The sequence below is a fragment of the Zootoca vivipara genome, chromosome Z2, assembly GCF_965207765.1.
Source record: "Zootoca vivipara chromosome Z2, rZooViv2.hap1.1, whole genome shotgun sequence".
NCBI classification, from domain to species: domain Eukaryota; kingdom Metazoa; phylum Chordata; class Lepidosauria; order Squamata; family Lacertidae; genus Zootoca; species Zootoca vivipara.
The window spans coordinates 21,588,469-21,616,195 of record NC_142585.1 but is presented as its reverse complement, the minus strand read 5'-3'; the positions used below and the strand labels follow the sequence as shown (position 1 = coordinate 21,616,195).

At 45.5% G+C, this 27,727-nt stretch overlaps 1 protein-coding gene across 1 annotated transcript; it reads left to right on the top strand.

Annotated features, from left to right (window-relative positions):
* The first annotated feature begins 4,606 nt into the window (after positions 1 to 4,606).
* LOC148686582 (uncharacterized) lies at positions 4,607 to 24,860 on the top strand. Its single transcript, XM_088665413.1, has 7 exons — positions 4,607 to 4,695; positions 5,438 to 5,584; positions 9,923 to 10,090; positions 16,898 to 16,938; positions 18,273 to 18,388; positions 21,842 to 23,158; positions 24,653 to 24,860. The coding sequence occupies exons 1-7, from the start codon at positions 4,607 to 4,609 to the stop codon at positions 24,683 to 24,685; spliced, it is 1,911 nt and encodes a 636-aa protein (XP_088521539.1). The 3' UTR covers positions 24,686 to 24,860.
* Positions 24,861 to 27,727: the final 2,867 nt, after the last annotated feature.

Genomic DNA, 27,727 nt, shown 5'->3' with positions numbered 1-27,727 from the left:
TAATCCAGAATGCAGCAGCTAGACTGGTGATTGGGAGCGGCCGCTGAGACTATATAACACCGGTCTTGAAAGATCTACATTGGCTCCCAGTACGTTTCTGAGCACAATTCAAAGTGTTGGTGCTGACCTTTAAAGCCCTAAATGGCCTTGGTCCAGTATACCTGAAGGAGCGTCTCCACCTCCATCATTCTGCCCGGACACTGAGGTCCAGCACCGAGGGCCTTCTGGCGGTTCCCTCGTTGCGAGAAGCCAAGTTGCAGGGAACTAGGCAGAGGGCCTTCTCGGTGGTGGCGCCTGCCCTGTGGAACGCCCTCCCATCAGATGTCAAAGAGGAAAACAACTACCAGACTTTTAGAAGGCATCTGAAGGCAGCCCTGTTCAGGGAGGCTTTTAATGTTTAATAGATTACTGTGTTTTATTTTTCTGTTGGAAGCCGCCCAGAGTGGCTGGGGAAACCCAGCCAGATGGGCGGGGTATAAATAATAATAATAATAATAATAATAATAATAATAATAATATATTATTATTATTATTATTATTATTATTATTATTATTATATTTTCACTCAACCTCATTTTCCTCCCACCCCAATCTTCAACATGCTCTAAAACAGTGATCCCCAATTACCTAAGTACTAGGGACCCCAGGTTTTTCAAAAGCTAAGCCATGGTCAACTTTTGAAAATGATGATATCTCTGTGGTGGTCTTCCAGGCCACGCTGCCATGCAAATCACATGACCTGTGTGACAGCACAGCACCCAAAATTGTGTGTGGGTTGCATGGACCCCCGGGATCCATGTAACATTCCATACATCATGTAGGGAAATTTATGTTCAATCCTGGTTGCGTCATTTCAAATAAATATTTGTGCAGGCTTGGAGACTCTGCTCATAGGAGGAACCGCCAAGATGGCTGTTATACAAAACAGGCATAAGCTGCAACTAAATGTTGTAGTATTTTCCAAAGAAGTGTGTTCCTGTTCAGAGCTTCTGCAAGCCCGAACTAAGAACCTTCTGATACAGTTCAAGCTTATTTGAAGTTGGAGGGAAGTTTCCCCATCAGCCTCATAGAGCTCACCTATCTGTAAAGACTTATTTCCCTAGTCATGTTGCTATGATTTCTTAGTCCTAGATTCCATTTTTGGTGAGCTGCCTCCAAAGTCCTTGATCAAGATCAAACTTCTGTTTCCAAAGCCTCCACATCCTCTACAAAGACCACAAACAAAGCCGTTGTTTTTCACTGAAGTAAGTGAACAATGATATACAGTTTGTTCAAGATTTGTTGGTGAATTTGTGGGATCAGAGATTTGCAAAGGATAAAGGTAAAGGGACCCCTGACCGTTAGGTCCAGTTGTGGATGACTCTCGGGTTGCGGCACTAATCTCACTTTACTGGCCAAGGAAGCTGGCATACAGCTTCCAGGTCATGTGACCAGCATGACTAAGCCGCTTCTGGCGAACCAGAGCGACACATGGAAATGCTGTTTACCTTCCCACCGGAGCAGTACCTATTTATCTACTTGCACTTTGACATGCTTTCGAACTGCTAGGTTGGCAGGAGCTGTGACCGAGCAACGGGAGCTCACCCCGTCACAAGGAATCGGACCGCTGACCTTCTGATTGGCAAGCCCTAGGCTCTGTGGTTTAACCCACAGTGCCACCTGCAAAGGATACATAAATACAATTTTCAAACCCTTGGAGTTGCCCCTGTTTCAGAGTTTTAGCCTCCTTGTATGAGATCTGCAGGGGACACAGATAAATGAGGAACCAGAAACAAGGAAGAAAGCTGTGTTATTTTCAGATGTGAGATGAAATTTTGCATTGAATTACGTACAAGTTTTAAAAATTATGTTATGTATGTGTTATAATTTATTAGAACAGGAGGGCACCTAGGGCCAATTTTGGCCTGCCATGAGTTCCTGTTTTTGCGAACCACATCTTCTTGTCAATCAACTGACACCTGATCGGTAAAGACAGCTAATGAGCAGGAAGGTGTGGTTCAATTCTTTGTTGGCTGACAACAATAGTTCCATGTGCTGCATGCAGCCAACACATCAGGATTTAACCCTACCACTCATGAGCTAATGATTGGGCCCAGAGTGGCTTACAAATCAATAAAAATAACAGTCACAAAAGGAAAAGGAGATGGGGAGGGCAGGAGTAGGTTGGTTAGCTGGCTTTTGTTTTCTGTTTTCTTGGTGTAAGAATGTATCACAGCCTCTTTTATTCTGTTGTTAATTTTAAGGTGTCCATCGCTGTTGAAGAAAAAAGACAGGATACCACCATAGATGCTCTTATAAAGGATGAGAAACAAGAAATTATGAAAAATCACTATGTTCGCATTGGGGGCATGCTGGTTATGCCTGTACCTGTAGATGGTCCACTCTTCACTGATGAGGAAAAGTGATTGGGAGTCAAGAGACCATCTAGAAAAGCAAGAGCTGCACAACTACATCTTAGATAATAAAGTGAAAAAGACCCAAAATGTTGTCCTCCAGCAAACAATATGGCAACACTCATAATTTTTTGCTCAAAAAGGTGACCACAAATCAGAAATAGTCCAGCCAACTTCACATGTATTGGGACATCATGGTTTCCTTGTATAGGAACAAGCCATAGTGAACTTTGGGCTCATACACTAGATTCTCCCCTTTTCTTTCATGTGCCAGAAAAGGGGTTTGAAAGCTTCCACTTCTGATTTTAAGCTAAACATGATATCTAACCTCAAGGAACTATGATTTGTTCAAGCAGTGATTTAAGGACAAGGCTGGATCTATAGTCACAGTGTGAAACTTGGCTTATTGCCATAGCCATAGTGCTATACTCTCCCTCCTTACTTGAGCAGTTAGAACTTCCAGCAGTAGTACTTGCCCATGTTTGGCTTCCTTAGAAAGGAAAGATCAATGGAGACTTAAGGTGTTTTGTAACATTTGGGTTTGTGTACAAATACATATGTAGAGTATAGATGGAGGCAGACAGCATAGGTGTCATGACCCTGGAGTCCAGAAGCGGCAGTACACTTAGAGGCCACAGTGTCACCCAGTAAGGAGTCAAGCTGGTGGTCAAGGGGCCCACTGAACCCGAGGTTAGCAAGGAGAAGCCTACTGAACCAGATGTTACACCCCCAATAACTAAAGCCAAGACATTCATTGGTACCTTCCCCTGATCTCAGGGAGCTGAGTACCACCCACACAACCTTTCCAGGAGGTCATCAAATACTGCTATTTTCAGGCCGAGATGGCCTTTTAAGATAAGGTTACCAGATGTCCCCGTTTCCCGGGGACAGTCCCCAGATTTACAAATCAGTCCCCATACAAAATCCATTGAAGTTGAAAAGTGTCCCCAGATTCATTGAAAAAAATCTGGTAACCTTATTTTAAGAGGCTCTAGGAGTCTAAAGAGGGATGGAGATGATGAGAGGTGACCTGAAGTTAGAAGCTCAAAATCCAGCCTTAGGTCCAGTGGTCGTCTAATCACCAACATCAGAACCAGAAACCTGGTCTGGCTCTGGAGCCAGAGACACTATAGCCAGTGTTTGCTGGTGCCTGGTAGGGCAGAAGGCAGAAAGGCCAATGGGAGGCAATGGCGGACTGAGCCAGCTAATTCTCATTTTGCCCTCATTTTCCTTCCTACAAAGGTATAGAAGGGCAACACTGAGACTAAGGAGGCAAAAATGCAAGTCAGGCCCACTCTTTTGACTAGAAGTAAGTCAGGGGAGAAGGAACTGGCTGAGGAAGATTCAAGGTTGATACACCAGCCTCCACTGAATGTAATCTCTGACTCAGGTCCTGAGCTCTCCATGGTGCTGTAACCACCAATCTACCTTTCAGCTTGGTTCTGTGGGCTCCTCTGCAGTAAAAAAAAGCAAGACAATAGTGCTCCCACAAATGAAGCTACCACCTCAAATCAAATCCCCAGAAAGTCACCCCAGCACCGAGCTAGGCATAATCCCTCACTTCTCATCAAGGGACATTTTATATGGATGAGAGCATGCTGGCAACTTAAGGGAATGCATGTGAAAATCACAGGTGGGATTGGGTGTCCTGCTCTACAGCACAGCACAAGGAAAGGATCAAACTGAGTGTAAGGGTGGGTGGGGTTCAGGCTGGAAACAAGTCAAAGCAACGTTCAGACAGGATTCTAGGAACACAGAACCGTTGAGCTGTTCCAGCAAGGAACAAGCTGAAACTGAGCCCTTTTATAACAGTAGGAGCAAACACAGCCTGCACCTGCGATTCAAGCTGCTGCTTGACTGAAAGAGCCCCAGCCTTCTCCAGTAATCTAGTGTGATGGGATAATCTTAGGTCTTCCTGGGTATTCTGCAGTAGAGTGAACAGACTTTGAGAGGCAGCAATTGCCTTCATTAAGGCATCTGTATAGCCACCACAGGAAAACAGGATATTGGACTTGAAGGAACTTTGTCTGATCCATCGGGCAATTACTTTCCTACAACAGCCAGAGACCATCCACCTATGTAGCACAGCATAACCTTTGGGCAGTAACCCAACCACTTCCTATTCCAGTCATTCAACAGTTAAGACTTGCAGCAAGCCACCCAGTTCCAAAACCCATCTGTAGGATCCCATGACTTGCAATTTAATGAAGGCAATGTGCTGTTACCCTTTGCAGACCTGCAACAGATGTTCTACTAAACCACCACACAATATCAAGACCAAGAGTCACAAGGAAAAAGGAGTGTAAGTAAGATTTAACTTGAACTACCTCTTAGCATGGTATCTGGGTTGTACGAAATGGAATCTCAACCTTCACCTTCATTCATTTTCTCCATCTCTTTATGACATCAGCAGCAGCAGCAGCATCTCCTGCTCAGGCTTCTTCAGGATGACTTCACAATATGAATCCTAAGCAAAAAGGGAAGGAAATGCCTGAAACAGAAAAATGGCTAGAAGGAACAAGCAAGTGAGGTGAAATAATCTTGCACTTCAGGGCATCATTCTGATATGTGGATAATCCTCTACATGGGAACACCAATAAAATCTAGACAAGGTGTCAGTCCACATGGAGTTTATTATTCCCATGTATAGTGCCCAGTTCAGTATACAAGTAAGACATAAGGCCTGTTCAGGTGTTCAAAGATCACAGGTGGATGTAAGGAGCACGGAGAGGTGTGCATCGGCCTGGTCACTATGTCCTTGGATGTTCCAGCTCCACTCCAAACTTTCAACATGAAGGAGGGTTTGAAAAAGTATTCTTTGGGTGTTCAATTGAACATGCAGGGACTCTTGCCCACAACTGTAAAGCCCATGCAATTGGGATTCCCAATTGTGGGGAGGATTCTAAGCTCATTCAGGTGAACACGCAAACCACCCCCTTCTGCACCTTCTGCCCAATGCACGAAAACCTGAAGCTAAAGCCAATGAGAATGTTATGGGTGGGACTAGTATGCACATCACTAATCTTCTCTCAATGTCTTTTCAGGAAATATCATGCAAAGAACTGGAAAGTCCGTTCACAGAGAGCCAGTACCCACCACCTTCCAGCCAAAATTCACCATCTTCCAGCCAATGCCCAGAATGTTCCAGCCAAGAGTTTAGAGCAGACACCCAAGGCAGACCAGCAGGTCAGGTAATCCAAGTTATGCTCCAGCCCCAGGCACAGCTGTTAACAGGGCACATTCTCGCAAAACAACTCCAGGATCATTACCATCTCCACATTTTCGCCTGCAGAAGTAAATGAAAGAAGTGAATATGTGAATGCATTTGAAGGTTTGGATTAACAGCAACAACAAGAACAACTATGACAATTACAGCAACAGGTCTACAGTGCCTAGGAAGGAGTGTTAACCCTTTCACCCTATGTTGCAATCTCAGTGAAAATCCTCTCCACTCCAAAGCTCTATTCACTCTAAGAGAACGCTGCCTTCAATGCCATTGGCAGCTTCCCTTCTGGATTAAGTAGCAATTACAGGAGGTAAAACATCAACAGTACCACAGCAGTAGGTGAAGGGTTACCCTTCCTGTCTGCAGATCTCAGACCTGAATCTGATCACGTGCCACTTCTCATGGCTAACTATTTGCACATGCTTTAGAAAAATAATCATGTTAAATAGATTTGGGTGAATGGGGCTCTGCTTCTACCCGCTTCCTCTTTATTCAAGGGGTGACTTTGACTGTCATAGACTCTGGTTCCACCTACTGTTAGGCTTTGTGCCTTCTCCCTGTCAGTCCCAATGGACAGCAATTACCACTAAGGCTGATGGGAACTGTAGTCTAACATCTGGAGAGCACCATGTTTCCAATCCTTGGGTAGGTAGTTATGCAAATTTATAGACTTTTTCACTGTATAAAGCCATTGAAGCAGTTTATATGATCGAACAGAACAAAACACAAAAACGCAATCTCTAAAAGCAATAAAATCAATTCAACAAGCCCTCAAAACAACAAAAGCATACCAGCAAACTCCGGGGGGGGGGGAATCATCAGGTGTAAAATTGGTATTCCATAAGTGACTGGGTGCACTGCAGATAAAGCCTTCCTAAGCAAAAAATTTCTTCAGTAGTTGACTAAACATTATCACGCTATGCACCTGTCTAGACAGAAAGAAAGAAAGAAAGAAAGAAAGAAAGAAAGAAAGAAAGAAAGAAAGAAAGAAAGAAAGAGATATTGTTTGCCTGTCTGCTAACACGTTCAGGAGCTTGATGCTTTATAATATGTCTCCTCTCTACTATATATTTAAAGCAGTATCATACCACTTTCAGCAATCATGCATTCCCCCAAAGAATCCTAGGAACTGTAATTTGCTAAGGATGCTAAGAGGTGTTAGGAGGTCCCTATTCCCTTCACACAGCTAAAGTTCTCTGAGTTCTCTGGGATGAGGAATTGACTGGTGAACCACTCTGAGAACTACAGTCCCCAAGAGTCTTCAGGGGAAGCTCAGCTGTTTAAAGTGGTTTGCTACTGTGTTAAATGAAGAGTGCTAATGGGACCAGAGTGGATTATCGTCTAAGAGTCAGGATACAGAAAAAATAGAATGAGGTAAGGAAGATGCAAATCAGAAGGTCAGGTACTAGCTCTTTCATACTATTACAAGTGTAGCTGTTGCTGCAGGCACTTACAGAAGAAGAAGAGGAGGAGTTTGGATTTGATATCCCGCTTTATCACTACCCTAAGGAGTCTCAAAGCGGCTAACATTCTCCTTTCCCTTCCTCCCCCACAAGAAACACTCTGTGACGTGAGTGGGGCTGAGAGACTTCAGAGAAGTGTGAATAGCCCAAGGTCACCCAGCAGCTGCATGTGGAGGAGCGGAGACGCGAACCCGGTTCCCCAATTTACGAGTCTACCACTCTTAACAACTACACTACACTGGCTCTCCCCCTCTCTTACAGGAGGGGAATAACCAGATAGTATTTGATCTCAGCCAGGCCAATGAAAGAGACTTTGCTGTCTCACTCTGAAGTAGTCAGGAAAAATGGCTCTAATGGAGATTTTAAATTTTTTTAAAAAAACAACAACCATCCTTTCTTGAGCAAAGCTGGTCCTGAATTGTTGTCAAAGTATAATCTGCCCAAGAAATGAAGAGTTGTTATAGATCATGGGTAGGCAAACTAAGGCCCAGGGGGGCGGATCCGGCCCAATCGCCTTCTAAATCCAGCCCATGGATGGTCCAGGAATCAGCGTGTTTTTACATGAGTAGAATGTATGCTTTTATTTAAAATGCATCTCTGGGTTATTTGTGGGGCATAGGAATTCATTCATTCATTTATTTTTTCAAAATATAGTCTGCCCCCCCCCCACAAGGTCTGAGGGACAATGGACCGGCCCCCTGCTGAAAAAGTTTGCTGACCCCTGTTATAGAACTAGTATAAGGTGTTTCACACATGACATTTTTTCAAAGTGCACAAAAGTTTTTGGGATGTTGTTGCTTTTTTGGTGCAAGGATGGGGGAGCAATGCCCCTCTCCCAATGCTTTTGTGCAATGACCCCCATCATCCATGATTGATCATCCATGCTTTCTGGGAGAGTTGGAATCCAACAGCATTTGGAGGCTCTCCATGTTTGAATGTGTAGAAGGATGTAAGGAGTGCGACAAGCAAGGACTCCTCCTCATGACTGGAAAGCCCACACAATCATGGGTGTACCCAGCATGGGGCAGGGGGGAGCAGCTGCCCCCCCTAGAAGACCAAACTGCGGGCCCGCAAATACCCTGCGCAGGCGCCCCGGTTGTTGACACGGGAGGGGAGGGGGGAGGAAACACTGCCGGTACCGTGGCTCCTCGGCGGCGGCTCCTCCTCTCAGCCTGCCCTGCCTACATTTGCACCAATTCCCGCCCACTAAAGCCTTCGCGCCTCCCAATGGAAAGCCCTGCCGGGCGGCAACCTATCCTGCCTAAGAGTTCTGCTGGGCTGGCAAGCGAAGGAGACGCGGCTCCCTGAATTGGTTGCAGCCGCTGCCGCGCTCTGCCTCCCGGTAGGCTGCACTGCGATCGTCGGCGCCGCGGGCTGGGAATCACCCCCTTCCCCCCTCCGCACCCCCCCCTGAGTTAGGAGTTGCTACTGAGACTCCTCCTGGGCCGGGAGAGGAAGTGCACTGACAGGAGCCAGTTCAGCCTCAGCGGGCAGAAGCCCGCAAAGGAGGAGTGGGGGGCAGCACCCGAAGGTGGTGGTCGTGGCTGCTGCAAGGAAGCTGCGTGGGGGCGTTTGCGCCGGATTGCCGGCGGCAGGAGTAGTCCAGCGGCAGTGACCCTTCCACGCTGCCCCCCACCCCCAGCAATAGGAAAGGAGCTGCCTTGGGGGGCGGCACAGCTCTCCGCTCCCCCTGTGTGCATTGCCCTCTCCGGGCATTGGCTGCTGTTTCCTTCTTTGCAATGCCCCCCCCAGCCGCTCTCCCTTGCTGCCCCTGCCGAGAGAGGGGCGTTGAGGGCAGGGGAGTAGGGTCGCAGCTGGGGGGGGGCTGGCTCGCCTGCACCACGCCACCCCACCTTTCCCATCTTTTGCTCCCTTGCGATGGGGAGGCGGCGGTGGCAGCCTCTTCTTCTTCTTTGAGGGTCTCAGCTTGGCGGGGGGGTCCCCAGGATCCTCCCTGGCCATGGGGGGATGGCCCCCCAGGACTAGCAGACCTCTGAGCTCCTTCCCCATCCCAGATATATAGGGTGGGAACTGGCAAGGCTCCGGGGGGACCTGGAGGAGGGAAAGCGGGGCCCAAAGGGGTTTTTCAGGGGGGTGGCTAGCCGTAAATGGATGGGAGCAGTGTTTTCAGAGCAGGGCCGTCTTAAGCATACCTGGCGCTCTGGCACTGTGGTGTGACGGATCCCTCTGGTGCCCCCACCCCGCCCCGTTTCCCGGCACGGCGGGCGCAGCTCACTGCCCGCCCCCTGTTGCGCCCCCCCCCTGCGCGCCTCCGGAAAGCAGCCTGAAGCTGCTGAACAGCTGAGAGGCGTGCCTGGGGCGGCCTCCACCGTGCCTCTCAGCGGGCGCAGCGGCGCCCCTGGCGCCCCACGCCACCGGACCCGGGCCTAGAGACCGCCCTGCTTCAGAGAAGGGGAATTTCGTGTGAGAGAGTTTAGGGGGTTCATTTAGCGGCTGCAGCCGCCGCAGAGTAGCCCTGCCCACATTCCCACTTTGTGGCCCCTCCCCTCCCGTGCCTTGGCCCCGCCCCTGAATGACCATGGCTTGGGCCCCCCTCCTAGTTTTGATCCTAGGTACGCCCCTGTACACAATTGCAATTTATGAATTGTGAGGTGGATTCTCTTTCAGATGTACATGCAAATCCTCCTCCTCTGGACCTTCTGCCCAATGCTTGAGGCTGCTGGGAATGCTGAGGGGGTTGGGGCTAGCATGCACATCCCTAATTCTCTCTCAAGAAGAAGTGTGCATGCACACGAAAGCTCATACCAAAATAAAAACTTAGTTGGTCTTTAAGGTGCTACTGAAGGAATTTTTTTATTTCTCTCTCAATGTCTTTTCAGTCGAACACCTGCAAACAACAAGAAAGTTCATTCAGAGGGAGCTAATACCCACCACCTTCCAGCCAAGAGTCACCATCTTCCAGCCAATGCCCAGAATGTTCCAGCCAATGCCCAACACCTTCCAGCCAAGAACTTAGAGCAGACATCCGAGGTAGACCAGCATGTCAGGTAATCCAAGTTATGCTCCAGCCCCAATTACAGTATAGCTGTTAATAGGGCACAATTTCACAAAGCAACTCCAGGATCATTTCCTTCTCCACAATGCATTTGGGTGAATGGGGCACACACACCCCCGCCCCATCTGCACCTTTACTTACAGAAAGTCATAGGGTGGTTCTGGCTGTCATTGACTCTGGCGCCACCAATGTTGGCCTCCGTGGCTTCTGTCCTGCCAGTCCCAATAGGCAGCAATTTGTTGTTGTTGTTTAGTCGTTTAGTCGTGTCCGACTCTTCGTGACCCCATGGACCATAGCACGCCAGGCACTCCTGTCTTGCACTGCCTCCCGCAGTTTGGTCAGACTCATGTTCGTAGCTTCGAGAACACTGTCCAACCATCTTGTCCTCTGTCGTCCCCTTCTCCTAGTGCCCTCAATCTTTCCCAACATCAGGGTCTTTTCCAAAGATTCCTCTCTTCTCACGAGGTGAACAAAGTATTGGAGCCTCAGCTTCACGATCTGTCCTTCCAGGGAGCACTCAGGGCTGATTTCCTTAAGAATGGAAGGCAGCAATTACCACTGCCCAAAAGGATATGAACTCAGCTTCCTTAACTTGCTTTCCTTGAACTGGGAAAGCCATTGCACATTTTTATCTATGCACTGGGTATAGAAATATTTGTCCTAAGAAAGAAGTGATGCTGGATTGAGACAAGTGGAGTTTCCAGATTTATTTATTTAAAAGGCAATGCATGTGCACACATGTGCAACCTGCCCCCACCCCCCCAGTCCATTCAGGGTTGGGCAGAAAAACCGATTTTGCAGGAACTACTTCAGCAATTTTTATTTTTATTTTGTTTTTGAGCAGACCAGAACCAGAGCCAGGTACAAAATGGTGGCTCATAGGGTGGAGTGAATTACCTACATCACCTCATGGGCCACCTGTTGGAGATGAGCTTCATAAACAGGCACACATTTAAAATGAGGCCCCTATCTGCACACTGTATTTAAAGCAGCATTCATACCACTTGAACCAGTCATGGCTTTCCTCAAAAGCCCCTGGGAACTGTCGTTTGTTTATATTAATATTAACAATATTGATATTAAAGGGAGTGGGTTGAAAATATTGTTATTGCTGCCTTCATAGTTTTTTATACTTAAAAATCATATCTATCTATCATCTATCTATCTGATCTATCTCACACTGTTATTATCCAGTGCTATTGAAATGCGACATTTTCAGTGGGTTAGTAAAGGTGAATCCTGCACAACACACCCACGCCAGGGCCATGTGATTAATCATAATCAATGCTCACCAGTACCTGATTGGCCACTGTTGAGAACAGCATGCTGGACTAGATGTGCCACTGGCCTGATCCTGCATACTCTTATTGTGGTCTTAATAATGCAGAATAGGACCATCTGTATGCCAGAGGAAGCTTTGCAACTCAAATAATTGCTCCTACCTCTGTTTCAAGGATCCAGCTCATTACCCTCATCTCCTTGATGCAATATTAAGTTGCCGCATTTTGCAGGTCTCCCACTGAAGCTTATTCAAAAGGCTTTCAACCACAGTTGTAATAAATCCCCTAAACAGTCCAGCTTATTCTTCAATTTTGTTTCTTTTCACTGGGTTAGGTCCATAAATTAGATCTTTCTTTTCCATGCCTGTTTTGGATGAATGGTTTAATTAACAAGGGAAGAAACGAAACAAGGCCACAAAAAGAGAGAAAAAAGACAGATGCCTTTTCAAACATTTTAAAAGCTGTTGAGCAAAATCATTTCAAAGTTTTTTTTGGGGGGGGGCGGGAAGAATTATGAAAGTAACAAAAATAATTATTCAGCTCTTTCTATCAATTCTGCCGGTCCCATCAGAGTTGTAATCCTCCATCCTAACTTTGCTCCCCCGCCCAAACAAAATACACTGATGAATGCAATGGAAATAAGAGAAGCTGAAAATGGGAACTATAGTATTTTATTACAGGGGTGGGAAACCTCAGGCCTGAGGGATCAAATGCGGCCCTACAAGCATTTCTGTTTGGCCCTTGAGACTCTCCTTAGGCCACGCCCCTCACTGCCCCTTCTTCATATTCTCCTTGAGCATTTTTGCCTGGCTAGAATGCATCCTGGAACTCTGATATTGTCTCTTCCTTGCCTGGATGGTACAGAGAGAGAGGCCGGTGAGTGTGAAGAAAGCAGCCTATTGTGCAGTGGCAAGAATCACATTTGTTGCTCCCTTTGGTCATACCCACCACATGTGTCACCTGCAGGGTTGATGGCAACGAAATGTTTCCTTTGCATTGAAATAAGTTTCCTGCAGCTGTTCTATAACTATCTAATAATGCAACCTTGCCAGCATACATTATATATTAGCAAACTCTCCAAGTGTCCCTATTTTCCAGGGATGTCCCTGATTTAGAGCATAGCTGTCAACTTTTCCCTTTGCTCGCGAGGAATCCTATTCGGAATAAGGGAATTTCCCTTTAAAAAGGGAAAGGTTGACAGCTATGATTTAGAGAAGCCATCTTGGTTTCTGATTTGATCCCGGAATGTCGCGCTTTTCCTTAGGATGTCCCATAGGATTTTCATTGGAGAAACATTGGAGGGTTTGGAGGTATCCAAGCCCTGAGCTGCCTGAAGGCAATTCTGTATAGTGAAGGGTTTTTTCAAAAAAAATGTTTTCAAAAAAATGGCTGACCCGGCCACATGTTGCTGTAGTTTTTTCTTTCTTTTTAGAGTATTGAAATCATTTTTATTTTGAAAGTTAATGGTTTAATACCTTTGTTTTTTGAATTGTAGGATATATTCTGTTCGGATGTTTCAACTTTGTCCTTGTATTTATAGGTTTTGGTTTTTTCCCCCATTCTTCTTATGATTGTGTTTTTTTGTTTGTTTGTTTTGGTAGTTTTATTTGTATGTGTATTTTTTCTGAGGTGTGATCTCCTCCACCCTGTTCTGATCCATGACGTTTCCCGTCCCTTTCTCCCCGCCCTCACCGCCCCACCCTCAGCTTATCTCTGTGATTCCCCCTCTCCCACATGCCTTTTTTACATTTACTATTTGTGTGTGATTGTGGGTTTGGGGTGGGTGTTTATTGTTGAGGATTTGTTTGGTTGTTGTTTTTTGTGTGGTTTGGGTTGGTTGACGGTGTTTGTGGTTGCCCACCCTTGGCTTATCCCTGCGATTCCTACTCTACCCCAGGCCCTTTTTACATTTTAATATATATATATAGATGGGGATTAATGGATTTTTATTATGTGGTGGTTTTTTAGAGGTTTATTTTTTAAGGTGGTATTTTGTAGGGTGTTTTTTGTTTGTGGGTCAGAAGTGGGAAGGGTTTGAGATATGGGTGTGGTGTTATAAACTGGTGTTGATCTACCCACGTTTTAGTGGGGTTCAGTGGGCTTTTTTGGAGAGGGGAAATGACTTGTTTCATCACGTTTTGGGGGGTGCAGGGTTAAAACTTAATTTTGGGGGGCCGCCTAACTTTCAGGGGCAAGGGGATTAGTTGCTCACCAAAATATCACTGCAAAAACTCCGTTCTTCATACCGGCTTATCCCTGTGATTTTCATTGTCCTCTCCCCACCCTCGGCTTATCTCTGTAATTCCCCCTCTACCACATGCCCTTTTTACATTTATTATTTGTGTGTGATGGTGGGTTTGGGGGGTGTTTATTGTTGAGGATTTGTTTGGTTTTTTTGTTTGGGGGTTTGGGTTGGCTTGACGGTGTTTGTGGCTCCCCACCCTCGGCTTATTCCTATGATTCCCCCTCTCCCACATGTCATACCCTGTTTCTCATATTTTAAGACATTCCCATAAAATAAGCCATAGCAGGATTTTTAAGCATTCAAGGAATATAAGCCATACCCCAAAAATAAGACATAGTGATAGGCACAGCAGCAATGCCGGCCGCAGCAGGAGGAGGAGGAAAAAAATAAGACATCCCTTGAAAGTAAGCCATAGTGTGTTTTTTTGAGGAAAAAATAAATATAAGACGGTATATATATATATATATATATATATATATATATATATATATATATATAAGTGGATTTTTATTATGTGGTTTTTTTAAGAGGTTAATTTCCCCCACCCAGGCAGGCCCCTACCTCCACTTGGCCTAGTCTGGAAAGTGGCCTAGGCTGCAAAGCCAAGGCGAGATACTGTGGAGAGGGCAGGTTTCATCCCTGTGTTTCCCCCCACCCTGTTCTGACCTATCCCTGCTCCCTATTCGCCCCCCCCCATCCCCCCCAGGCAGCCCCTACCTCCACTTGGCCTAGTCTGGAAAGCGGCCTAGTCTGCTGCGGCCTATTCAGTCTGCTGTGCAATGTTGGGCCTTGTTGCTGCAAAAGGCCTGTTTTCAGTTGGTTGCTGTGGAATTTTGTGATGTCATCTGGTGGCGCGGCTTTGGAGGCAACAGTGTGCTATCTGCCTTTCTATTGGATGCTGCTGGAGTCTTCAGAGCTTCTGCTGGTGATGTATAATTTGCGCACCACTTTTTGTGTTTAATCATTATTTTAGGTATGAAAGGTGTGCTTTGGGGGGGGGAATTTTTTACGCCAGATCCCTTTGTCATAGCTGCCAAGTTATCCCTTTTTAAAAGCGATTTTCCCTTATGCTGAATAGGCTTCCTCGCGAGAAAAGGGAAAATGGCAGCTATGCCCTTTGTACGCTTTGCCCTAATTTGATGTAATTCGGTTTAGCGGTTACGGTGAAAGGCTGTTACATCTGCATGTGCAATGCCTACATTTAAATATATATATATGTGTGTGTGTGTGTGTGTGTGTGTGTGTGTGTGTTGGAAGCTGCCCAGAGTGCTGCAGCTGGGCAACCCAACAAGGTGTGTGGGGTAAAAAAAGAAAAATTATCTATCATTATGGAATCAAACATCTATATTTTCATTGGAGAAATGTTGGAGGGTATGTATTAGGCCCCACTTGAAGTCATCATGGACTTCCCCCAATGAATCCTGGGAACTGTAGTTTGTTAGGGGTCTGAGGGCTGTTAAGAGACGCCTGTTCCCCTCATAGAGCTACGGTTTGCCAAGCAGTTTAACAGCCAATCCATTTTCCCAGGAAACTTTGGGGATTGTAGCTCTATGAGGGGAATATGGGTTTCCTAACAGCTGTCACCACAGCCGGCACCAGCTTCTCAGTCTCAGTGCTGCCACTAGCAGGGGGGAAGATGGGAGCAAAGTTTCAAGCACCAGGTTAATTTCCTCCTGAGGAGAAAGCACAAGAGACTTATGCTGCTTTGTAATATCCATTTAAGGTTGAGCGGGCGGGCGGGGGGGGGGGGGCTATCAGAATAGATGGTGCTTATCTGTATCATAGTGTCAGTTCCTCAAAAGCAAACCTTGTTGAAACTCCTCCTTTCAGCCAGCTGCAAATAAATAAATAAATAAATAAATCTCAGGGTTCCAGGCCCCAACCAATTGAGGCATGCTTGATAGCTTGCAGTAACCAATCATCAATGGCCATTTTAGAAAGCATCTTCTGGCCACCAGTGATCCTTAAAAAAAAAACCAGCTTTAGCTATCAGCTGAACAAATGCCTAGAGGGGAAAAAATTTAGTCCTCATTGCATGACCATAACATTATTAAATATTTCTCCAGCTAATAGTATCGCAGTAGTAAATATGAACAAGACCTTGCAGCCTTTAATTGTATTTTCATTTCAAATGGGCAATAGGTGCTTATTTTGTTTTCACTTATCTAAATGACTCATGCCCAGACACACTGATGTTCTGGAATATGTACACCAAATAAGTAATTTCTTCTCTATTCAACTTGCCGCAGTCTCCAAGGCATCCAAAGGGATTTTGCATACCAACCAGGACTTTAGAATAAATCCCACCTGACTTCTGTTTTGGTTAGCAGGATGAGTGTTGAAATGGTACATAATTAGGATGATGGGGTGGGGGTGGGGCTTCGAGGTTGCGGACAGAATTGGTAAACTGCTACTACAGAAAAGAGAAGATTTCACTGAAGCTTTGTAGAGATAAGCACTCATTTATTTGACTTTTCATAGACATCTGAAGGCAACCCTGTTTCAGGAAGCTTTTAATGTTTGACGTTTTCTTGTGTTCTTTTATATTTTGTTGGAAGTCACTCAGAATGGCTGAGGTAACCCAGTCAGATGAGTGGGGTATAAGAAATAAATTATAGCAATATTATTGTTTAAGAACGTAACTCAATCATTCTATATCTATTCAGTTTCCAAATGAAGGCCATTCGAAGGCAGGCTGCCTCAACCTCGGCCCTGCAGATGTTTTTGGCCTACAACTCCCATGATCCCTAGCTAGCAGGACCAGTGGTCGGGGAAGTTGGGAATTGTAGTCCAAAACATCTGGAGGGCCGAGGTTGAGGAAGCCTGTTCTAGGCATACACTTATGGCAGTTCAAAAGCATGCCAGTGCAAGTAGATAAATAGGTATTGCTGTGGTGGGAAGGTAAACGGCATTTCCATGCGCTCTGACTTCTGTCATGGTGTTCTGTTGCACCAGAAGCGGTTTAGTCATGCTGGCCACATGACCCAGAAAGCTGTCTGTGGACAAACGCCGGCTCCCTCTGCCAGAAAGCGGAGATGAGTGCCACATCCCAAAGTTGAATCCCACTGGACTTAATCATCTAGGGCTCCTTTACCTTAACCTTTTTACCTTGTACCTGTTAAGTATAATAATAATATATAATATAAGTATAATAATAATAATAATAATAATAATAATAATAATAATAATTTTAAACTGAAAAAAGGATAATGTCTTTAGAATTGGTAAAACAGTCTATATAACAATGCCTCTCTCTGTTTTTGTTCTCTTGTAGTAAATATAGAGGACCTCCACTTTATGAAAAATACATCCCAGGTATGAAGGTGAACATCAGATCAGAAAGTTTGCTTTGCAGGCCATGGCACAAACTGAAGAAATGTTCTTATTGTGTTATCTTGTAGGATAGAGAGGGAGTGGTAGAGAAATTCTAACTATTTAGACAAGTATTCCCCAATCCAGTGCCCTCCAGATCTTTTGGACTATATCTCCCATCTCCCCTGAAAATTAGCCCACTGATTTGGGCTGCTGGGAGTTGTAGTCCAACAGCATCTAGAGACCAGACTCATTAAGACACACAGCCCACCCTACCAGCATCTCCAGCTGACTATCAACACTTGTATTTATTCTCAAGAGCCCAGTGAAGATTTATAGAAATGAGTCATTTATTATTTCTCACTTGCAGTTCAGGGAAATGAATCTGGCATTTCCTCACAGCATTCAGTGAAAATGTGATTTAAAACAAAGGTGGGGAACTGTTTCAACCCAGCAGTAGGTGGAGCCAGACTCTCAGATCAATGCATCCAAACACACATATAACCCGAAAGATCGTATCTTGCTAGACAGACCTGCACAGGTTTATAACCCACAAGTGTCCCATTTTCCCCCCATGAGAGCATAGTGGCCAGAGGGGGTTGTTTTGTTGTTTTCACTATTAACTATTTATTTTTGCCTTTACCTTGCATTCTTATCTTGTGAACCGCCCTGAGATCTTGCGATGAAGGGCGAAATATGTAAGTCTGATAAATAATAAAATAAGTAATATTTGGGGAATGGTTCCTGTTCTTATGTTAGCTGCATTGTTTTATGCTTTCTGGGTGTCCCATGATCATATTATAAAGTAGCTGTGTTCTGAGTTATAAAGCAAAACACTGCTAGGAGTTGTTTCCTTCTTTTTCTCCAATGCATTTCTTAGCAATAAAAAATTCAGTGTGGCATGAGCAAACTCTTATTCAGAAAGTGTGGCCCGGAGAAGAAAGTTCGAGAAACACTGCAATAGAGGATTAGACAATTCAGGGTGAGAAAAGTACCAATGGCACTACTAGCCATTAAGACTATGTTGCTCCTGCACGGTTGGAGGCAATATGCCTCTGGATGCCAGTTGCTCACAGTGCTAGTTCCTCACAAGTTGGGAGAGGGCTGCTGCGCTCAGGTCCTGCCTTTGGGCTCCACATAAGTTGGCCACTGTGAGAACAAGATGGTGGTCTAGATCACTATTGACCTGATTCAGTAGGGCTATTCTTATGCTGTCCTTTTAAGCATCTGTTAAGAACTGAACTCATAGGTGAATTCATAGAAACTACTCTTTACCATTGTGTTGTTGGGTCCCGTCCCCCCCCCCACGTTCTTTCTTATTTCTATCTATATTTCAGATATCGAGTGCTATAATGCTATACTAAAGCCACGAGTCAGCCTAAGCTTTCCTCTGGACTTTCCAAAGCCAGTACGACCTGGTACCAAAACAAGATCAAGGCCTTCTGCTTTACGGGTAAGCAGAATTCCTCCAGGCAATTAATAAGACAATAATTTTTAATAAAGTGCAATATTAGGAGGGGGAAATGCATTGAAATCAATAAAGCAGGTTCTACCCTTAAAGTAGAACAGGGGTTGCGGAAGGGTTAACAAGATATCCCAGGGTTGGTGGGGCGGGTCAGTTTGGATGGCCACGCGTGTGATTGGTGGGCTGTGCTGTTGCTGGGGAATTTAGCATGTAGCAAATGATTGATTGACAGCCTCTGACCTACATATATGCTTAGCGAGCAGCTTTTACCCACTTCTGCTGCTCGCAACGAATCTCCCACCCACCCTCCTCTAATTCTAGGTGTTCTTGCATTGACCTTGCTGCGCCTGTCATGTGGTCGCCTGTTTTGGATCAGGGGCCTTGTAGGAATTTTGCCACTTGGCCGATTGGCTGGTGCCAGGTGGTTTTTGCCTACTACGCTGCAATAAGTCACAACTTATAAGGTTTGTGGTTAGGCATTGGTTCAAATTGGATGGTGGAGGGGTACGGACTTTGGTTGGGCCTGCCCCTCATGGTTGCTGCTGCCTTTAGGAGTATTCCCTTAAGGGAATCCTGGGGCTCTACATGTTTGTCTGTTTATCCCCATTAGGGGCCAGGGCCTCACATGAGCCTCGGGGAGCATGTGAGGGATGAGGTCAAGGGCGTGGGCCCCTCCCAGAGGGTCTTCACCTACTGGCTCCCCTACCAGGCTAGTGGGAGTCAGATCTGTCCCAGGCGGGGAACAGATGGCTGGAACCAATGCCTAAGCAACCACTCACATTCAGTTGTATTTAAATAAAGTTGTGGCCAAAATTAATGGCAAAACCCTCAAACTTAAATATTGTGTGATGTGTGAGTTATTGGGGGGATATCTTGGTACCTCAGCATGCAAAGACAAAATTCTATTTTAGTTTAGTTTAGGATTCAAGTATTTTAGAAGTTGTCAAAGCCATATGGGTATATTAGTTTCAATATAAAAGATGTGTCATATCTGCTACAACATAGTTGAGGAATCTTTGCTCTTATGGATGTTGTTGGACTACTGCTTTTTTTGTGAGAATGCACTGCATTTTGGGCATTGTAGTCCACAGTAGCTGTATAAAAATGATTGCAATTAGAACTACACTCACATTATATAAGCCCAGATGGGTTGTCTGCATCCTTTCAACCCTTAGCAATGGCATTCCATGTTGGAGAAACTCAAGAAAGATCCAAGCTGGTGAAGAGGACACCAGAAGGGTAACTTGCTGAAACAACACATATTACAATCAAAAAGTCCAGAGCCAAAAATTATTCCTTGGGCCTCCAATATATGAAAGTCTGCCTCCTTCCCTATAGTTCCTCTTGTGTGCTGTGATCAGCAGAGGGTGACCTCTTGGTAGTTCCATCACCTTCAGAGGTTTGTGGGGGACCCTAAGAGAAGGCCTTTCTTGTGGCAGCCGCAAAGCTGTGGAACCCGCTCCCCACAAAAGTGCATCTGGCACCTTTATTGTACAGCTTCTGGCAAATGCTGAAGACACACCTCTTTAACCCTGGCTTTTGACACATGAGGTGTATAATTTTAGGACCAACTTTATTTTTGTGATCCAAAGTTATTTTAAATTGTTTTTGATATTGCATTTTAATTTGTAACCCACCCTGGAACCTTAGGTTGAAGGGTGGCATAACATCACCACTTGCACCACTCTACCCATTTGCCCTCTCACTCTTGTTGGCTCTTGTCCTATCTACAATGGCCTAAAATAAGTTTATGGGTCCAAGTCACATGAGATCACCAACCTTGCTGCCAGATTTATACTGATCACACACATGTCCAGGGCAGTCTCGAGCAGGTCGCGCGCCCTAGTGCTGAGGGGCGGAGATCGCTCCGGCGCCCCCACCCTCGCAGGGTGCAGCATGGTTTCCGCGCCACCGGGGGTCTACCTAGAGCTGGCCCTGCACATGTCAACTGTGCCAATTCTCTAAGGACAGCTCTCGTTCTCCCCTTCCACTGATATAACACTGGCTTTTGGGGAAGCTTTGTTAAAATATTGTTTGTGTGATTTGCTAGATACAAACAGAGGTTAAATCCCTATACCCCTGAACTATGGAAGTTAAATCTCTATGTTGTGGAGATGGGTGCATCTTGTTCTTAATTTACATCCATATTGATGCACACCCATAGGCAGTAAGGTGCCATGTTCTGCACTGTCTGCCACTTCTCATGATGATGAAGCTCATTTTTATAACAGACTAGCTGGCCCTGCATGCGTTGCTGTGTGTTAGTCTGTGAAATGGAGGGTAATAGCCCCCCTTCAGATCCCCCTGAGCCTCAGAGTCCCCCTGTTTTACAGGATCTCGTGACGGAGGCGGGGTTTGTGGGTGTGGTGCGTTGTTGTGGCTAATCCCTGTGACTGCCCCCACGTGTTCCAATCCATGATCTATTCTGTTTGTCCCCCCCCCCCTCCGTGACTGGCGTATCTCATTACGTTTTGAAGGATGGTATTTATTTTTGTCTTGTGGTTATTTGGTGGGGGATTTGGGAGACGTAGTGGTGCTAAATTTTAAAGTAAAAACCCCTTGCCATGCCCCTTGTCGTGCCCCCAAGTGTGTTGCTGTGGGTTATCCCCCCCCCCAGGCCTAGTGGGGGCCTGGCAGGGGCCTACATAAAACAAAGGCCATGCTGCGACCTGCGATCCGGGCGCTCGCCCTCTCTCTCCCCCCCCCCCGGGCTTAGTGGGGGCCCAGCAGCCTGGCCAGGGCCTAGGGGTCTGATAATGGCGGCCTTGGTGGTTTCAGTTGCTTGGTTGATGATGTCATTATTTGGTTTGTGGGTGTGGTGTAGATTTCACAGGAAGGGAGGGGGTGTAGGAGGAGGAGCTGAGGGAATAACGCCACTTGAGGGCGCTGTTTGACTTGGTGGAAAACCAGGTATATATCTGCCCAGGTGTGAGATTTGAGGGATTTTCTTTTCCAACAACGCTCGGGGAGTGGCCTGGATCGTTGTGTCAAAATTTCAGGACCATCGGTCAAGCGGTTATGGAGAAAAGTGGAACACGCATTTTCACGATTTTTACATTTTTATATATATAGATTGTACAGCGGTTATGAGAGGGTTTTTGAAGCATATCTCTAGAAAAAAGAACAAAAGAATGGACATGGAATAAGTTAATGAATACAGTATAGCTTTGCCTGGAGTGCCTGGCATGCTATGGTGCATGGGGTCACGAAGAGTCGGGCATGACTAAACGACTAAACAATAACAACAACATAGCTTTGTGCAGCTAGAGTAGAGTTTTCTACCATGAGAAATGAAGGAGGTGTGAATTTAGCCCTGGAACAAGAGATATTTGGTATGAGAGAGTTGGAGGGTCTGCAGCTGTCCATGGATTCTCTCCTTATCTCAATCCCACCCTCTCTATGTCACAATTACTAACATGCAATTTGATTGTTGCCTTTCAGCAAGTTAAAGTACCACGAGCACCTGCACATGTGCGAGCAGACTTTAAAATCCCCACCACTGAACCACCTAAGCCAATTGCTCCAGGTGAATCTGATGAACCATCTCTAGAACCAAGCCAGGAGTCTACCTTAGAAAACTCTGAGAAAGCAGAGCCAAGCAAGTCAGAGGAGAAAAAGAAATTCTGGCACAAGTTGCCTTGTTGGAAGAAAAAGAAGGCCCCTGAATCAGATACTAAGGAACATGCAGGTGATCATGCCAAGGTAGATGCAGCTGATAATATAACAGTTACAAATAAAAAGGAAGAAAATTCACACCACAGCAGTGTATCACCCCAGACCACTGTGGAATCACCATCACCACCACCAAAATCACCACCACCCATTTCCCCTTCAGCAACTAAACCTAGGAAAAGAATCAAAGATAAGAAAGATACCACACTGATGGTATCTCCATCAGACACAACCCCTCAAACATCTGCTGAGCCATCACCAAGTAATGATGGGGAACAGTCAAAATCACTCAAAGGGATTTTGAAATCATCAGAGGAAAGAATGCAGCCTGGAAAATCTGTTTCCATCCTTACACCACAAGAGATAAACAGCACCAAGCCTCCTCCAAAGCGTTCAATGACTCATTTTAGAAGTAAGGAAATTTCACCTGTGACTAATGACAGTCCAACTTCTGAGAGAACATCGGCCACTGATGAAACAGAGCTGACTTCTGCACCTACCACATCGCTCAGATCTCAGAGGCGCACACCTCTGTTTGCCAGAGCTTTTAAGCCACCACTAAATGTTGCCAGGAAACGTTTTGGAAAGGGAAAAGAAGAAGGCAAAGTTTCCACTGTTGCAGCTTCAGAAACACCTTTTCCTGAGTCTTACACTACTAATTCTGGAGATCAAGAAATTTCACCTATGTCATCTCAGCCGGCTTTGGAGAAAACAATGTCCACATCACCACCTGACATGGTGCCTCCTGATTCAGTGCCCAGATCACCACCCAGAAATTTGCCGCCACCTCCAGAAGATCAATTGAACACAAAGGCAGCTTCTGCTCTCACTACCTCTCTCAGATCTCAGAAGCGGGCACGTATGTTTGCCAGAGCAAGTACACCACCCCAAAATGTTGCCACTACTCATTTCAGAAGTGAGGAAATGTCACCTACAGCTGATAGCAGCTTGCCTCACCCAATCCCTAGGAAAACACCACTCAGATCACCCACCACTTCTCCTGAAGATACTGGCACAGCAGTGCACACATCTTTCTTCACCACAATTCCAACAGGATCTCTGGAGGAGAGGAAAGCTGCACGCCTAGTAAGTTGTTTCTCTTTTTCTTTAAATCTCGTGAAAATGTAAGTCAGAAATGTTGGTGCAAGGCGGTCAAATAGTTGGTGTAAGGCAATGGGTGGAGAACAGAGATGGGTGTGTGAGTACCTGTAGACTAGTAGACAAAGGTAACATTTACATTTTTTTGCTCTGCTCACTTTTGTTTCTGGCCTCATCTACTACCTGCTACTACTACTACTACCATAGGGAAGAGGGAATATTGGGTGCACCACAATCAGAACTTCAATACAGGTAGTCCAAAGTTTAAAAAGTTGCAACATTGCTTGTAAATTACAAGTGGTCATTGGCCAAAGCATTAGAAAACAGGAGCAAATATATCCATACTGAGCAAATTGGTAGAATCCTGCTCATTCTTGCATCTGACATTTTTGTGAAACAGCTTAGTTATGCAGAAGTCTGGTCATATTCCTCAGAGAGACACTCCAGCATGAAATGGCTGAAACAAGAGTTTGCTTCTATGGATGCAATGAAGGGATGGAGAACCTCAAGCCTGAAATGGCAATGTGCGCCCCCTCCCTCGGCCTCTATCTGCTCCTCAGGATTTTCCCTAAGCCACACCCCGCAACTGTGCTGCTGTGCACCCTCCTTAAGTCATTTTGCCTGGCCAGATACATCCTTGAACTCTGATGATGCCTTGTCCCAAGCACCCACAGCCCACAATGAGGACATGTGATTGGATGTTTGGTTCTTTATTGTCAAAGCACTCAACTACATCAGCTTCTAAGGTGCAAAAACTATATGCACTGCTCCTGCTAAATAGCTAGCTAGGCATCTCCTTCTTCAGACTTGTGCTCTGATCTAGATAGCTGGAGCAACAATGTGAACATGCCCCTTTCAGCACACATACCCACTATTGTGATGCCAGCAGCTGGTGACCTCCTGTACTACAGCTCCAGCTGCTCCTGTCCCATTAAACCCCTCCTTGTTCTTGGAGACAGCAAGGGAAGAAGCAGAGGATATTCTAATGGCCCAGCTCTCTCTGCATTTGTCTCTTCCACCTCTGCGCCTTCCTGCAACTCTTCCCTGCCTCCTTTTCTCCCATTTCTGACTCTTCTTCTTCCCTCTGCCACATGGGTGGTACAGAACCCCACAAATCACTGCCCCCTTCCCCTTGATCATCATCCTGCTCCCCTGGCTCCTCTGTCCACCCTTCGGACTCCTGTTTGTACCTGGCATGCTTCTTGGGTTCTCCTGGGTTGAGAACAGAGATGGGTGTGTGAGTACATGTAGACTAGTAGACAAAGGTAACATTTACATTTATTTATTTTTGCTCTGCTCACTTTTGTTTCTGGCCCCATCTACTACCTGAAAGTGGCCCTCCGAAGGCACTACTCTCAGATAACTGCATTCTCGTATGTGTATAAGGTGGCAAAACTTGCATTTTTCTTTCTGCAGAATAATTTATAATTCTTCTTGTTGTTATTAATTCCATTCTCATGCCTTCCATCTTCCTCATTCCAGCCTGGAGCAAAATGGGTTCAAAAATTCCTTTAATAAGAAGAAAGGAGGAATGATTTTTCAGTTCCACCACAACACTTCTCAGGGGATTCTTTATGCAGCAGCTGTTATCAGGAATAACTCTTCCTTTTATTAAAAGCTATCAAATAAAACATATCCACCAACAACCTGTGAGTAGTGAGTTTATTGGCATAGCTTGGTAATTGTCTTGTTCATGCATGAGACTCTTAATTTCTGGGTTGTGGATTCAAGCCCCACATTGGACAAAAAATTGCAATATGCATTGCAAAGCATTGGCCTAGGTGACCCTTGGGGGTCACTTCCTACTCTAAGATTCTGCATCTGATACCAGAATCCACAGAGGAAGGCAGCCCAGAAGTTGCAGAACCATGGACAGCTCCGAGTAAGCCACTTGCTCTTCACAAAGGTTGAGAGACGACTAAGTCTTTAACAAACCCCAGCATGTTTGTTCCTTGCCTTTTCCCAGCAGTCATAGCATATGAGGTTGGGTGTTACTGCTTTGTCATTTTGCCAATTGCCACTGCAGCTTGCCAGGGCAGGGCAGGGGGGTGGGAAAGGCAGCTAGCTGCAACTTCAGATATTGGAATGTAGCTTTTGAGGTTCCCCCCAAATTAGCCACTTCTGCACCATTCCCTGTGTACAGCATGTCTTTGTAGGAACTATGGTTTGAGTACTTTCAGTTTAAGTACTCCACAGACCTGTCTGGAATGGATTAATCCACTTTCCATTACTTTCAATGGGAAAGTTCGCTTCAGGTTAAGTATGGACTTCCAGAACCAATTACACTCATACTCTGGGTTAAGTATGCTTCAGGTTGAGTACTCCATGGACCCGTCTGGAATGTATTAATCCACTTTCCATTACTTTCAATGGGAAAGTTCGCTTCAGGTTAAGTACGCTTCAGTTTAAGTACTCCGTGGACTGTCTGGAATGGATTAATCCACTTTCCATTACTTTCAGTGGGAAAGTTTACTTCAGGTTAAGTACAGACTTCTGGAACCAATTGTGTACTTAAACCGAGGTACCACTGTATTCCAATTTGGCCTAGTTTACCAACAGAACAGACTGACAGAAATGTGGTGTCAAGATAGGCATATAGGAAATAAATGCAGTGTGTCCATCCTGGCTTTGGGACAAATGTGACAATATAGCTTCAGCGGTTAATGTGATTGAACACATTTTTAGTCTTGGGAGGAGGTGGTGGTTGATTTAAACATCTCCAGCAACGCAGAAACCTCTTTCTAAATCAAACTCAGGATTTCCCCCCATGATGTTTGGAAAGGATAGCACCATCTTAAGAAACAGAGGCTAGATCCAGACACATCAAAAAAGCGATTCTGTTAAACATGTTGTAGACTTCATAAAGGGAAATCCCGTTGGTGAAAGACGGGAATCCACAGCGCCATCTGGTGTCACAGTGTTATAACACATACAAAGCATTTTTGTTTTGTCTATGGCTGTGGCATAGAATCAGTTTGTAATGAGCCCTACAAGAGAGCAAAACGCAGTGCAAACAGTGCTTGAAATGCACACTATTTGGAACAGAGGTGGATGGTGCCCCTTGGGACTAGTAGGGCAGAAGGCAGAAGGCAGGGGATAGAGTCACCTCCCTGGTTGGTTTAAGGAGGGAGGCTGGGTGGCTGAGGGCAGATTGAGCTTGCTGGGCCAGTGCCCCATTCACACTAATGGACCCGTCCACACTGGCTGAGGGGCGGGGGAGGCAAAGTACATGTGTAAAGTTACTCATGTGAAATAAGTGGATAGGATGAAGTTTTTTTCTACTCACCGTCACACAGTGAAACAATGGAATTTGCTCCCATAATGGTCAGCAGCCAGGGCAGCTTTAGTGGGGAGAGGTAGACATTTTCATGGAGGGAAAGGCTGTGGGTTGCTACTAGCAATGATGGCAAGGCATCATTACTACCATCATTACTACTACTACTACTACCACTACCATCATTATTGTACTGAAAAGATTTTTAAAAGGGAGGCAGCCATATTGATCAAGAGGTTGGAGAAACTCCCTTATGCACAACAGTTATGACACCTGGAGCTCTTTCATTTAGAAAAAGTGTGAGTAGTAGTGTGGCAGGGGGAAGAGACATGATAGAGGAGTAAAAAAAGTAGCCACGATGGGAGAAAGTGTACAGAAGAGTGTCGTCGTCCCCTCTCATAACACTAGATCTCTGTGGCATCCAATGAAGCAGAGTTTCAGAAGATTCAGCAGGCTGCCTCATAATATGATCGAAAGTCTAGCAGTGCAAAGCCACCTCTGTCTTTGGTATCTATCAAAATTTTATACTTTATTCTTCACTTTCCTCCCTGCCAGACAAATCTTGAAATATCTCTTTGCCATTCCCTAAAGCAGCTAGTGCTATTTGTTACTGGTATTGTTTGGAATAAGAACAAAGGTAAGATATTAATCTTTATGGCTGAAATCCTTCCTAAAAATGAAAGTTTCACCTTCCCCCATATTTCCAAATCTTTTTTTAACGAGTTTCAGAAGATTCAGGGCAGACCAAAGGAAATACTTCACGCAGTACATAGTTAAAAGTATGAAATTCGCTCCTGCAAGATGCAGCTAGACACATTCATTGAGAATTAGGCTATAAATGGCTGGGGGGGGGGAGTTAAGGAACCCTGGATGATTAAGTCCAGACAAAGGCAACTATGGAGTTGTGGCACTCATCTCGCTTTCAGGCCGAGGGAGCTGGCAATTGTCCACAGACAGCTTTCCAGGTCATGTGGCCTGCATAATCCGCTTCTGGAGCAACAGAACACCATGACGGAAACCAAAGTGCCTGAAAACACCGTTGACCAGTACCTGTTTATCTACTTGCACAGGTATGCTTTTGGACTGCTAGATTGGCAGGAGCTGGGACAGAGCAACAGGAGCTCACCCCATCACAGGGATTCGAACCGCTGACCTTCTGATTGGCAAGCCCAAGAGGCTCAGTGTTTTAGACCACAGCACCACCCACATCCCCTAAATGGCTACTAGCCATAGTGGGTATGCTCACATTCCAGGGTTGGGCCAGCATGTCTCTGAATACTGGT